The sequence below is a fragment of the Anser anser genome (genome assembly GCF_964211835.1).
Source record: "Anser anser genome assembly, chromosome: 23".
Classification (NCBI taxonomy): Eukaryota; Metazoa; Chordata; class Aves; order Anseriformes; family Anatidae; genus Anser; species Anser anser.
In genome coordinates, this window is record NC_139744.1 from 1,493,977 (window position 1) to 1,506,833 (window position 12,857).

General features: G+C 45.0%; 2 protein-coding genes across 5 annotated transcripts in view; one reads left to right on the top strand and one right to left on the bottom strand.

Moving 5' to 3' along the window:
* Nucleotides 1-12,857, bottom strand: part of IKZF3 (IKAROS family zinc finger 3) — a 46,791-nt gene extending 33,934 nt beyond the window's left edge. For 2 of the 4 annotated variants that reach the window (XM_083809152.1, XM_083809148.1), the window contains exon 1: nucleotides 12,677-12,857. Coding sequence is in view for 2 of the 4 variants with exons in the window: in XM_083809162.1 (XP_083665288.1) it covers nucleotides 6-90 (85 nt within the window). In the remaining 2 variants the exon portion in view is untranslated. Of the gene's footprint in view, nucleotides 1-5; nucleotides 106-12,676 lie in introns of those variants that run through there. The other 2 variants (XM_083809162.1, XM_083809161.1) reach the window with 1 other exon arrangement.
* ZPBP2 (zona pellucida binding protein 2) lies at nucleotides 2,493-12,664 on the top strand. The gene is made up of 8 exons (XM_083809205.1): nucleotides 2,493-4,183; nucleotides 4,925-5,005; nucleotides 5,492-5,617; nucleotides 6,150-6,311; nucleotides 7,164-7,382; nucleotides 8,518-8,603; nucleotides 9,133-9,310; nucleotides 9,846-12,664. The coding sequence occupies exons 1-8, from the start codon at nucleotides 4,090-4,092 to the stop codon at nucleotides 9,941-9,943; spliced, it is 1,044 nt and encodes a 347-aa protein (XP_083665331.1). The 5' UTR covers nucleotides 2,493-4,089; the 3' UTR covers nucleotides 9,944-12,664.

The window sequence follows — 12,857 nt, forward strand, 5'->3', positions numbered from 1 at the left end:
GCTACCCAACATCTGCCTCCAACTCGCATCCCCATCCGCAAATCGATCAAGCAAGGCCACGCGGCTTCCTCCTGCCTCCGGGGAAGCCATTTGACATCCCCTCCTGCTGAAGGGCCGCCAGCGAAACCAGAGGAGCTGTCACCCGCTGTGGAAAGCCTCCAAAAGCACTGCCTAGGAGCTTGGCGTTCTAGGGAGCTTTGTCTTCACGGTCTGCAGCAAGCACCAACACCCAAAACACTGCAGGAAAGCTGCTTGTGATGACTTGGTTTAGGTCATTCAAAGGACAATAGTTATTCATATGTAGAGTTTAATAGGGTGACATGGAGCTACTTCACATTGGCAGACTTCTGACTCATTTCACAGAGCAGGGCAAAGCAGCCTGAGACTTTATTAGAACTGGTGTGGCAACTGCATACTATGCGGTGCCCACACACATGAAAGAGTAACTTCTTTTCCATGTAGTTTCCTTTGTGTGTAATTTGGCCTGTTTCTGTTTACACACTGTGTAAGCATGGTAATGAACTCTCAAAACTGTTAAACAAGCACTGCTTTCTTTACGTTACTTGTTAATGGATTGCACTTTTCGAACTATATATTAAAGCTAGCTCACGAGAGAAGATTAATGATTTTGCAGCTTGATTGGCTTTTAAACAGCAGTGCTATTGCATTAAGAAAAAAAAGCTAACAAAAGTTTTGTTTTAATAAACTAAAGCAAAGATGGATTCCCCTCAACGTACCCGGGGGATTGTTAAGTTATTCTTTGCACACCTAACACCGAAGTCTGAAAGGAAGCTCACTCCGTACAAGGAAGTTTGAAGCGTGCCAGGCCAATGCAGCGTTCACTTCACGTGCAAGCTAAGCAATAGTCATGGCATTTTGATTTAGCAAAAGCCCGGAGTTATTACCAAGAAAACGCCTCGAGATAATAGCTGGCCTAGATAGCAAATCAGAACAGAACATCAGTGCAAGGTAGTCAGTACCTGGCATGCTTTGACATCAACACAGTTTGTTTGCAGCTTCAAACTCTGAGCCAAAGAGACAGCAGAGAGCGAAAAAGGAAAATAAAAAACTCAAAATACTGCAGATAGCAGGCTCGCTGATGGCTTTCAGTATGACTAAGGCAGGTGTACTTCTGGACCCTTGGAGTTATTGCTGCATCTATTTACTACAGTTTTCTACTTACTTTGTCACCATTGTGCTTTTTGTAATAAGAAAAAAACACCAGCTCAGCTGTATTTTAAAACTGAGAAATGAGTGTTTGGGGGTAAGAAAACTGATGAAGGCTTAATGCAATTTATTCCCTTACTACATATGTTTTCCACAAAGGGGTCCAGAAATCAGAAATAATACTAATGCAACTGGAGGATTTAGATGTTAATGAAGTGGCAAGTGAGATGGTGAACCAGCCTGATTGCTTGGAAGATACAGAAGCCAAGTGTGAATGCAAATTACCATAGCTCTGGTGTGTGATAATTAGGCAGAGACAAGATTCTCTTACTTTGCGTTGCATCAAGGACTGCTACTTAAATTGGTGCTCTTCCACCACTTCTAAAAAAAAGTTCTAAAAAAAAGTCTGGGAAAACAATGATAAAAAAGACATCTGGAATAACCAAGCCCTGTTCTCTACTATTGCAGACAACCCTGTATTCCCCTTCCAGAAGTAGCCATGCCTGTTTAAGGTTTCTTGCTCCCTTAAGTTGTATGCAGGCCCTGGAATCTACTGCTTTGATGATCAGGAACCATTTTCCAGCCCAGATTTATTCATGGATATTTTCTCCTATTGCCAGGTTTGTCCTCTAATTTAAATTATTTTCCCTCAGCTACACTTATCTGATAATCACAGAATCAGTTATACCTCTTCCCTCTGCTTTTGTTTCAAGGGCAGAAATCAAAATAGCCTAGGCTTGTCAGCCTATCAAAAGTGTCACCGTGTTCATCATGGCCCTCCTTTGCATTATCCCCCCTTTAGATCTTCCACCTTAAAGATTAGAGACAAAATTCGTGATCTCCATCTCAGAAAAACATCTCTCCAGAGCTCCACACAGGTCTTCCAGATGACCCTGTACTCCTAGAAATTTCTCTACGTGCTTCCTAGGATAATGTATTTGCCTTTTTAATGATCAAATACCTATCCACACCATGAATAAGTTCACAATAAATATTTTCCCCCTTTTCTATCATCATCTTCCCCCTAGGCAGGGGGAAGCAACTATTAGCACAAATACCAGGTAACAAATACATGACTTCACATTCTGTCCCATCGAGTCTGTCCCTACCATTACCATGTCCTTCAAGCTAACTTTGTTTTGTTTTTCCTGAGGTTTAGAAACCTGTAATGACAATTTATGAGTCTAACTTTGAAATATCAGACTCTGAAAGGAATGGCTCTTTTGACTAAAGACTCAGACCAGGAGCCTAAGTTTTTAAAGACTGACGAATGCAGAAAATGCTTCATAGTAAAGATACTCTTTTATAATAGTTAACAAGCCAGGTAGGGAAGGGCTGTGTAGGACAGTTACATGACAGGACAGTAGGGTAAAAACATCCTTAGGAAGAGAGGATGTTCAGACAAAAATAGGACTAGCTCATAGCAGACACGTTAAAAACTGAATCATTGTGCTTATACAGCACAAGCGTGAAATGTTAACTTTGAGTAAAACTGAAAACATTCAACACACGGGAACGTTGGATCTTTTGAGGTGGTCCTAGCTATAAACTATTCAGCAGCTCAAGGAAATTAAGAATGAAAACCCTGACATAGTTATTATACCTTAAAGAACCAGCTGAGAGTTCATATGTCAGTCTAATAAAGAACAAAGCGTAGTCACTCCCCTGCAAAGAGAGAAGTGAGATGGTGAAGCAGTGCATGCATTTAGTAGGGCAAGGAGCCTTGCAAGACATAAAGCGAAGGGGACACTCTTTTCAAGTAACGCCAGGCTTGAGTAAAAGTATTTTCCATTAATAATTTGAGATCTTTTTTCACATTGTCATGTTTTAATAAATAACGTTTGTAACTTAAATGCTTTTCTGCACAAAAGCATTGACTTAAACTTTTACAGCTATCTATAAAAATAGCTATTATTCCTGTGTTGGCTGGTTCCTTATTTGTTAGGCAAATACTGTTACATCATTTTCAGACACTGGCATGATCAGGGGCTGCACCACAAGCGTAATTTAGCTAATTACCAAAGGCTTGGCTACAGTTCCTCATCTTGAGCATCTCATGCTGTGCAGTGTGCTCTAATGCAGGTACCCTCCTCCCCCTAGCAGGGCTGTTTCCCAAATATTTTTACATGCACTCAAGAAACTCACTATTTCTACTTCTAGTTAAGAAGTCACAAGCAAGTCTTACAAAACACGTAACTGACTCTGAAAACCACCACGTACTTCAATAATATGCCATCCGGCTGTTTTCGAGCCAACAGGATATGCCCAGCTCTTATTTTCAGTCTTTCTCACAGCGACTGGCAGGAATATTTTTTGCTTTTAAGCTGAAAGCAGACGTCCCACAATGACTCGCTCCAGAAACCAGCAGGTGAAGGCGGCCCCGGCGTGCAAGCCGTGCCGTTAGCTCCTCAGAGCTGGCAGTGCTGGAACTGTGCGTGGAGCAGGAGATGGCAGCCTGGGTGCCCCTGCGGTTACAGGGCCGACCACAGCCAGGCCTGAACCTGTTCCCCACCCCCCCCATAGTTTCCTATCGTAGCCCACACAGCTGGAAACACCACCTTGAGTCAAAAATAAATTTTGCTGCGCGCAGTGGAAGGGCGACGCGGTGGCCTCTCCCAGGAGGGGGGCGGCTGACACCCAGGGAGCAGCGCTGTCCTTTGCCTCCGAGCACCCCAGAGGCTTTAGGGGCGCCTGTGAAACAAACAGAAAAAAAAAAAAAACACAACCCAAAAAGCGCAGGGTGTGGGTGGGGAAGGAAAGAGGCAGCTGCGTGTGGGGCTGGGGACCCCACCTTCCTGTCAGGAGGCTCCGCAGCAGCGAGCGGCGGCCCCAAGGAGAGGAAAGGGCGGGGGGCAGGCGGGAAGGGCCGTTGGCACCCCCCAGCCGTTGGCCTCACGGGGCAGCCGTTGGTGTGGGGGCGGCATGGCGGGGGGCAGCGGGAGGCCATGCTCCCCCCTACGAGTCCTCCTGGGGATGGTGGCGGTGGCAGCGGCAGGCTGGGGTGCCCTAGCTGGAGGTACCAAAAGGCCCGCAGGGGTGGGCCCACCCCAGGCACGGTTCTCCTCAGGGGGCTGCTGCGGGGTCCGGTGGTACCGAGGGATGGGGGCAGTGCTGCCGGGTGAGCAGGCTGTGGTGGCCTGCGGGACCGACCTTCAGCACTTAATAAAGGCCATGAGGTGATGGTGGCAGGGGGGGCTGGCAGTGCTGTTTCACCCCCTCAGCCTGACTCCAGACAGGCAGAAGTCAAGTAGGGCTGTCCTGATCTGCCACCAAGGCCCGAGAGCGTCTCAGCAGTCAGGACGAATGCTGGGAATACTGCCATAGCTGTTTGTGGGGTTCTTGCACACAACCCCTCATGCTCAGGCATCTTCATGCTGTCTCCCAAAAGGCAGAGGCTCACAGGTGCTTGAAAACCCAACACCCACCCACAGTCACCATGTTGCACCCCTCCTGCTTCCCAAGGCTCTCACGGAGCCATTGCAAAGAGCTTTAGCTTTCTGATTGGATTTTTATACAGCTTTTTTTTTTTTTTTTTGGTAAAGTGAAAGGCTCAGCTAGCCTGGAACCTTCTGTATTAAAAAAGATTCACAGCCTGGGCACTAAAGCAACAAAAAGTGGCAAGCCAGCAACAAGTGGGAGCCCTCGTTTTGGAAGGGGGAAGAAGGGAAGCAGCAGGAACTTGCTAGGACAAAATAAATGGCTAAGAATCATGCATTTAGACTTCTCCGTATAATATTCTAAGTCTTTTTCCCTACAGCAAGTGCTGTACCTGAAGAAGAGCTACGTTCTGTTGGCTTAATTCAAAATAATTATATTTATGCTGACATCAAACGTGAAGGTAAATTTGTCGGATTATAAATATATTTAAGTCTTACTAGACTTTTGAAATGCCATTTAAGTACAGTGATCATTATGTAAACAATGCTGTGCATGGAAGTGATGCAACCAGGCTTAGCTAAGCATACTGCTGGAGGCTCCGGAATATGGTTGACGGCATACATTAGCGAGATGGTGCAGGCTGAGAAATACACTTGTCCTGTGGTGCACTCGTGGAAGATGTCGTGTCTAAACAAGAGTTGCCTGCTCAGCTACACAAACCCAAGCTCAAAACCTGGTGCTGGGACCCTGCAGCTCGGTCTGGTGGTTTCTGCTACCCACAGTCAGCACCCTCCGCCCCGTGGACAGTTCCAGCTGTTAATAGCAGCAAGCAGAGACACGACCAGCCTTCTCGTTAGTCCCAACAGGAAAAATTAGCTTAACATCACATTAAGTATAGCTTTGTCATTTCATTCCATGTCATTTACCTTATTCTCTTGTGTTGCAGTTAAAGTGTATGTTAAAGTATTTACAAATAGTCCATTTCTGGTATGCATGGATTTGTCTCTTTCTCAAGAAGAAATAATAGATCCCAAGTATTTGTGGATTGGTCCAGATGGAAAAAATTTAGAAGGTTAGTTACTTTTTTTTTTTTTCTGACTACAAAGAATTTCCACTCTTCCTGCCTTCGCCATTTTTTCCAAGTCACTGATAGAATAGGCTTTTTACAGTACTTCTACTCAAACTTACAAACAGCCCCTGCCTCTTGGGGGTGGGGTCAGAAATCAGGAAAATATGCTGAGGTAGAAAACTAATTTCTCTGTTTACAAGGGGAAAAGTTGACCTCAAATGGTTAAATAAGTTACCGTGCATGAAATCACGTATTTTCCTTGTTTCTGTTGATGCTACCCCGCAATAATGTGGTGGGTCCAAACAGTCGCATGGCCCTTTATCAGAGTTTTCCACAAACTCTGACAGACTACATTTCCTTTCTCCCTCTAAAACTATAAAATGCTTGAGATAAAAGTCTAAGAGGTCGAATTTTAGACTAACACAAATCAGTGTGTCATTATGTACTAAAAGCCTCATCTTTAAGTGTTTTAAATGAGCAGAGCATCAGAAACCAAGTATTTCCAGTGATCAACTATTTCCTGTTTCTATTCTAGGGCAAATATATGCGAATCTTACAGAAACTGGAAAGTTGATGCTGATGGGTTTTAAGGAGTCCATGTCTGGAGCCTACACTTGCACTCTTTCTCGCAGAATCATAGAAACTATGACACAAGAAGAAGTAGACGTGTTTGAGACTTATAAGTTTATGTTATACGGTAAGGTTACTTGCTTACTAGTAAGCTAATGCACATAGCCTTTGCAGTTTGGTGTGTTTATAACAGGAGTGTTTATTTCAAGGCTTGATAGAGATTGTTAACATTCTGTGCCAGAAGAGAAATATGCGTATATAGATAGTCAAATATCCTTCCAGTCTGGGAAAAAGTTTAAATGACAGTCAAGAACATATGGCAACTCAAAGAATAAAATAACCCCTACTTTCAACAAGAAACAAGTGAACCACGGTAATTCCAGTGTTACCCAAGATCTGGAAAGAAAGCTCAGGTCTGAGCGCATTCTCCTACAAGAGAGATTACCATACTGAGCCTAACGCCGATGCAGAACGAGCTTGAACAGTACACTCAAGCCTTCCTCCACCCTTTGTAACCACTGTTCACCAACATCGCCTCTCCACCCACAAAATAACGTCTCCGAAATGCTCAAAAACACTAACCTTTTTCAAACATTTTTAAAACATTCCCTCCCACACCTTAGCTGCATAGTGTTTTTGCATCAACCCAATCCGTTTCTGTATTTATTTTACTATGACGCCGTGTTACTGAACTAGCGTATCTATTTGCCCCTTTTTTGTTTCAATGTGTAGGAGCAGAGCCTCATAACACAAGCACAAATTCCTGTATATTTCAGACTAAAACGTCCCTCACTGTTTGAGTCAGCTACAACAAGGATAAATTTGTTCTGGTTTGGTTAATGAGTAAACTATTTACTTGTTTACTTTTGAATAAGTGCCTGTGTTTCTGATACAAAGTACACTGATATAGAAGATAAGGCACTGTACAAGATTGAGTGATTACACTGCTGAACTCATACACAAACTATTTTCTTAAAAGCATACAGGGAAGCTGACCACGCATATCAGATATCTGTTCGCTTTACTACAAAGGGATGTGAGCTAGCAGCTAATGCCCAGTTCTTTGAGGAACTGAAGAAAATCTTAGACAACATAATTTCTGATCTGACATGCCACATCATAGAGTCATCGTACAAATGCCATTCCATCAGGATACCAAACCAAGGCCTCCTGCATGAGCTATTTTTTACTTTTCAAGGTAACATATGTCAGCGTTTGTTTGGGAGTGATCATTTCTATTTATAAATAACCTGGGTGTACTATAAACATCTGAAAAATATTAAAATCAAGCATACCTGCAGAAGTCGCTGCCCTTTATTTGCGATCCCTGTATTTTTTCTTACAAGCCCACAGATGGAGCTAAAATGCAGTTCATATGCTGAATGCGTAGTACAGTACTTACAGCCTTAGCAAGAAACAATCCTTTTCAAGGTGTTCGGTTTGAAATAGTTATCGAAAGGAGACAACTGAATAGATACGATTTTTCGCTAATATAATTGTAAAAGGAAAATGGCCTGTTGTTTTTCATTATTTGATTTTTAATAAGCCTGTGACCTATGTGGTTTTGCTTGATTCTAGGAAACTGCAGAGAGGTAAAAAGCCAGAGCTTCACAGTTCCCTTATGGTAATACTGATGTGGCTGTATTGCCTTGCAAAAGAGGTTAAATCAGCCCCGATGGCTGCCCTAACTTAGATGTTTTTATCGCCAAGTAAAGGAAATTATTCAGTAATGCTTTGACCATATTTTCTCCCGTACCTGTTCTCATCACGTGCCAAGCAGAACCACCCAACAAGTTGTGGAACAGTTTGGTGGCCGTTTTCCCCTCGGCAAAATCCAGGGGTGCTCGGAACAAAGTGGGGGGACAAAGCTTTGAAGTTTTCCTGCTACTTCAGTCCTCTCCGTACTGAGTGAGGGTGCTGTGTGAGAGTTTAGTTCCTTTCTCCTCACATCTCAGCATGTTCCCCCCACTCCGTTATTTTATTGGTTGACCTCTGACTCTTACTGGAAGAGCACAATTTAAGTAACTGGTAGAAACCACCAGGACCATCCCCCCTCCCTTTTGTCAGTGACTCATTTTTCAGAATTCAAGTACACCAAGTAAAAAAATTTTTTGAAACACTATCTTGACTAGAGATTGTGACAGAAAAAAAAAAGAAAAATCACCATTCTCCACAAATTAGAGGATGAAACATAAAATGCTGAAGCATTCAGTGAAGAAATTTGTTGTTTTTTTTTTTCCCCCCCTGAAATGAACCTGAAGATAGCTGCTGTAAGTTCACTAATACATCCTTAAATACAGACATGAATGTGTATCTCTTGTCCCCACCAATAGTTAATCCTTTTGCACCCGGATGGGAAGAAGTTTGCCAACAGGTTCCTTATGACTGTGAAGATGCAACAAACATGAAAGTCCAAGAGGTTCTGTGTCAGCCACCCTTGTCTTCTCCGCATGTTTAACACAAATTCCTGCCTTAGCATCTACAGATTTGACTGGTAGTAATCCAGCTTCCCCCAGATTTTATGGGATTAATATCATTGTAAGAGATGATTCATAGAGCTCAGATAATTAAGTTCAGAACGGAAAATTGTTTTAAAGGTCAAATTGATCCACACCAAAAAAAAAAGCCAGACTTACTGTTCCCATTATACTACCTCAAAAATAAGGAATCAAATATAAACATTTATGTTAGTACGTTAAACTTCCAGATCTTTAAATTAAATCTTTGATTTATGACTCAGTAAAGGGAATATAATTTAAAATAAACCTACTGTAGCCAGTTTCTGAAATCTGTTATCTCTGGCTTCTTAATGCTAGTATATACTATTGTATAGTAGCCTTGTGACAGCCTGGGGGGGGGGAGACACCACCAAGAGGCATTTACTGACATTGTTAATCAAAACCATGACTGACTATTTTCTTTATTCTTCCAATGTTTCTGAATTCCAGGCAAGAGATCGGATTGGAGAGTTTTTCAGTAGGCAGACGTACGCTTTGAAGCACGAGTTTCAAACTGCCCCTACAATACACTACGTGGACAACAGCTTCTCAGTCACCCACGTTGACAGCTGTCAACCAGGTTTTGGGAAAAACGATATCACCCACCAGAACTGTGCCGGTTGCTGTGGTAAATAAAAACACTTTATTTATGTATTGCATGTTAGCCCTGATCACAGCCCTCTCTGAAAAGTATTTGGTAAACATCAGGGTCAGAAGTCAGGATATTTCCATTCGCCTTTTGGGAAGACATCCCTTCCCATCAGATTTATTTTTATTTTTTTATTTTTTATTTTAGAAGTGCCATGTGGAAGAGCGAGCTGGCAGTGTTTGCAATGGTTGTTAACACGTTAGTAGATAAAACTATTTCCAAACAGAGTAAATGGAAGCAGCGAAGTGTTCCTTCTTCCAGGCCACTGCTCAGTGACAACACTCAGGATGTTGGGCAAATAAAAAACAATTACCTTAACGGTAGCACAGCTAGAAAACCTTCAGTTGCTTTAAGGGACCTTCTGCCAGCCGCACCACCGCTGGTCCTGGGGGCACAGGGGGTGGCACAGGGGGCTGGGGAAGGGCTGGCTCTGCTGCAGCACCCGTGGGCTCCTGCTGACGGGCTGGCCCCGGCTGAGGCAGAGGGGAGCTGACAAACTCTGTTCTCTCCACAGTGGTTTGCGAGCCTGGAACATACAGTCCTAACAACACAGTCACCTGCCACGTTTGTACCAGGCCTCACATCAAGAAGTACGGAGCAAAGTTTTGCTAATAAACATACGACAGAAATTGGAAAATTGAATAGAAGCTATGAAAGCACTGTTTTTTGTGATATACTTTTCATTTTTAGCTACCAGTTCTGGAATCCTACATTAATTGTTGAATGATAGCCAAACTCCATCATTCACACACCCTGGCATTTTCTGTATTCAGGGAACACTTACAGAAGTGATGTATAAAATGAGCATTCATGCAACATAAAGTAACTTGTTTTTTTTAATAAAAAAAGGCAGTTTGTCACGTGGCCGTGGGTGCAAGGAATCCATTTCTTGGTGGTGACACCAGACAAGCTTCTCGCTGCAGTTTGCCCAGAGAACATTAAGAAGCTACAAACAGCTCAGGGAAAGGTGGCAGAGCTGCTGTGGAGTTATGAGCCATAGTGACGTGCCAGAATCTCTGTATTAATAATACCTGGGAGAAATTACTCAGAAGTATTTAATCTTCGTGATTTAAAAACATAAGCGATCTGTTCCTCTATATTTTGCTGTTTCTTTCTTTGAGTCCCGAATGCTGCAGCCTGCGCGATGCGCTGGGAGCAGCCACGGCTCCACGCGGGGCTTTCCGTGCTGCAGCCACCAGTGGGAGCTCTGCACCGGGAGCGTGGAGTGAGACCGAGTCCCCCAAACCAGGGGGTTACCACCGAGTCCTGCAGCCCAGCCAGAAGCAAGGACGCTGCTTTTGTGGCTTGCCTTGCCCACATCCCAGGGAGGGAAGCAGGGAGGCTGCTGAGCCTTCTCTGCCTGTTTGCTGCTGCATCTTCTCCTCCACCTGAGCAAACAAGTGGCACAGCTCTGCTGGCCCCAGGGGCGTGTTGGACAGGATTATCCATCCCCTTATGGCAGCTGTGAGCTCCCAAGTTCACCAGGTCAGTAACAAGTCGAGATACAAATTGCCAAACACTGAGAATAACAGGAAAGCTCTCTTCCCAGAAGAGACTTACTCTGGTCTGCTGCTGAAGGTTAGCTGCCGTAGCTGCAGCAGTCGATCACTTTGCTCACAAAGCAGCATTACCAAAAATTCTGATTTGCTGCTTTCAAGAGCATCACGAGTAACACTGCCTTCCTACCCATCCCTACTGTGGCTGGCTTCTGAGCCACGGCGGAGTTACAAGAACAGGCTTTTACAACTTGTCTTTAAGCTTTGTAAGCTGCTCCCTGCCAGAGCTGTTGCCTTCCAGACTCCTTGGTCACTCTGTCAAGGGGCACAAGAGAACTCCCCCTCCTTCCCCTCTCGCTCCAGGGGCAGCCAAACCAGCAGCACGGTCCTATTTGAGGCCACCTGTGCACAGGGGTTGCAGCCCCCCAGGACCAGACTGAAGGGGACCCTGCACCCTGTGCATGCGCACACCCAGCCCTGGAAAGCCCTGTCCAGCTTCCCATGGAGCAATTCCTCTCCTTTTTGCGCTGTGTAGTAGTAAGTCAAGCAAAAGAACACCTCCCGCTCAGTAACCGCAACTTCTTATGGCATCTAGAAATTCCTTGGTGGGTACTCATCCAAAAATCGACCAGATTCAACCCAGTTAAACTTATCCATTTTGACAGCAACACAGCAGGAGACGGCATGGGCACAGACCACGCTCCGAGCTTTTCAGAATCATTACTTATTAAATACTGACGAATAAAATGTACTGTAACGAGCATTTAAACTGCCTGTAGGCTGATTATCTCAGCCGCCAACTGGACACTGTGTGCACCGCTCAGGCTTATACAGATTAAGCAGAAGGGCTCTGCGACTGTTCCCTGTGTTCCTTGGCCTATTTCACAACAGAGCATCTCACAGAGGAATGCCACATACATAAATTATTATGGGGAAAAAAGCAGTAAGTAGGCACTGAGCGTAATGGCTAGTGAGTCACAAATGAGCACTTGCTGCCTCCTCCCTCTCTTAAAAAATGCAGTTACAGAAAGCTCTTGTAGTGCTTCGGGTTTTCAGTGGGCTTTTAAAATGTGGAAAAATAGGTCAAACATTTCCATATTACATTGCAGAGGGGTTTGTCATTAATCCCATGCAGACTTTCAAGAAAGAGGGGGGGATGCAAAGCAGCTTCTCTCCAGCCTGTTGTGGACATAAGCTGTCCCCATCCAGTGGGGCTCCCCCCATTGCTGCCTGGGACAACCCAAAAGGCAGCCGCTGCTTTTATTTTTGGCACAGCATTGCTTGGAGCTCCAGCCCTTTCCTTTTCCCAAGCTGAAGGATCGCCATCCCACTTCAAACTTTACAAATCACTATAACCAGCTCTCACTTGGCCTCACCTTTATTTTTTACAGTCCCCAGCCACAGCAGCCCACGAGGAGCATTACAGCCATGGTCACCACTAAGTCCTCCTTTCGCCCTGTTCCTTTTTTTGTACGCCTTCCTCCCCCTCCTCAGATGCTCTTGGCACAGACACCCCCAGGTAAGCGGCTGCCCCAGGCACTGTGAGCCTCAGCCTGCCCCCAAGCACGAGGCTTTCCGTAAAGGATGACGGAACGCATCAAGCGTGGCGACGAACTCTCACAAATAAATTGAGAACTGAAAACTTCCTGCCCCCTTTCTCAGCGCAGACCTCCAACAACTCAGCCTCACACCCAGGCAGCCGCCGGCAGCGCTTTGAAGCCCCTGAACGACAAAACCCAACCTGCCGCCTGCAAGCCGCAGCCCGTTGTTCCGCTGTCAGAGCTGCATTTTCCCAGCCTGGAACAAACCACTTGAGAAGCACTTCACAAACACATGTTCGAGCACTCACTGCAGAGCCGCTGCGCCAGCTAGCGGGTTACAGCACGGAGCCAGGACCGCGTCTGCCGGGGTGACAGTGGCATCGCTGCACCGGTGCGAAGGTCTCCTGCCTCCCACGGCACCTCTGTTAACCCATACGTGAGCTGGAAGAGGAGCAGGAGAGGCTGCAGCTGCCCAAGGCTCACAGCACA